We start from the raw sequence: 1,416 nt of genomic DNA on the forward strand, positions 1-1,416 counted from the left end.
CTTTTCCTGAAGATAGAAGAGTTTGTTGAATCTGACGTGACATGTTCGTACGAACCCTTTGTACGAACAAAAGTAAGAGAAATTTAGGAGAAGAATACGAACATGTTCTTGTATGAGGCCCATTGTTTTTATCTGAACCGTTTTGCTTCATGTTTGAATTTCCTCACAGGAAAATAGTATCTGTGTTTTTGTTTTCAATTCTTTTTGTCCACATTCAGGTTGCACTAAGTACACAGACAAAGACAGTGGAGGAATGCTGGTCTGGTCACCATATCACTCTATAGTTGACTCCAAACGTAAGTAAACTTATTGTAACGGATAGTTCGTTGGTTCGTTGCAACAAACAGAAGTAAAACTGAGCCCCTCTCTCCACAGTGGATGAATACATCGCTATCGCTAAGGAGAAACATGGATATAACTTGGAGCAGGTGTGTCCTTTTCTTTGTCTTTGTAGCTCTATCCTGTCGAGTTTTACCCTTTTTAAGTATATGCCATTATAGAAACTACAGTATGTTCTCAGTTTGGGATAAGGTATTGTAAAATAGAGTTTGAAGTCTACACTTGTTTGTCAAAGCCAGCTGAGGTGAYGTGAATTTATTTTAAGATGCATAAACTGCTCAGACGTAGCACCTGTCATGTCTCTGTTAACAGATAAGTCAATACTCAACCACTAATTTTAGAAACTGCCAAAAAGTGCTGACATAAGCAGTTTCTGGTTGTCTGAAACAACTGATTTTTGTCTTGGACAAACTGATCTTACCCTGAGGTTTCTCAATGGTCCACCAAGTGATATACAGTGTGTCCCCAATGAGGGGTCTGCCCATCCTTCTGTAAAAATCAATACATGTAACGAATTAATAAAAGTTTGTAATAGGGTTGGGCATAATCATATCGTGTGCAATTAATCGTCAGAAAAACAATCGATTACTTTTTGGCACTTGACGATTAATACGATTAAAGCCACCAGGTAGAGTCCGCTCGCTGCTCCTCTCTGCTTCAAATATGATGAACATTAAAAAACGTTCTGTAATTTATTTATCTATCAAATATTTAAAATTTGATGTTTAGCCTGAAGTCTGTAATTTTGACACAATTTGAACAGATTTTTATGCAGAGCAAATCTTTCCAACTAAATTGGTCATGTGACTAGGACATAAAGGTGTCCAGAGACTCCAGGGGATTAATCATCAAATTAATCGTTATTGGCTAAATACCAMAATTAATCGATTATTTTTTTGCCAATATTGCCCAACCCTAGTCTGTAAATGTGACCCATCATATCGAAATGAGGATTAAAGCCTGAAACATACTCGCTCCAACGCCGACGGGTCGACACGCGGTCATGTGGTTGTTCGGCAGTCGTCTTCGCACAGACCTTTCATAGTCCCTACGACACCCCCGCGCCGAGTTCAGGAA

General features: G+C 38.8%; 1 protein-coding gene across 1 annotated transcript in view; it reads left to right on the forward strand.

Moving 5' to 3' along the window:
- LOC106532410 (REST corepressor 3) overlaps positions 1-1,416 on the forward strand; it is a gene marked incomplete at its 3' end in the record, with an annotated part of 7,957 nt that overhangs the window by 2,048 nt on the left and 4,493 nt on the right. Inside the window, 2 exon segments of the mRNA XM_014028452.1 lie at positions 219-296; positions 376-428. Of these exon segments, the coding sequence (XP_013883906.1) occupies positions 219-296; positions 376-428 (131 nt within the window).

The sequence above is a fragment of the Austrofundulus limnaeus genome, unplaced genomic scaffold (genome assembly GCF_001266775.1).
Source record: "Austrofundulus limnaeus strain Quisiro unplaced genomic scaffold, Austrofundulus_limnaeus-1.0 Scaffold764, whole genome shotgun sequence".
NCBI classification, from domain to species: domain Eukaryota; kingdom Metazoa; phylum Chordata; class Actinopteri; order Cyprinodontiformes; family Rivulidae; genus Austrofundulus; species Austrofundulus limnaeus.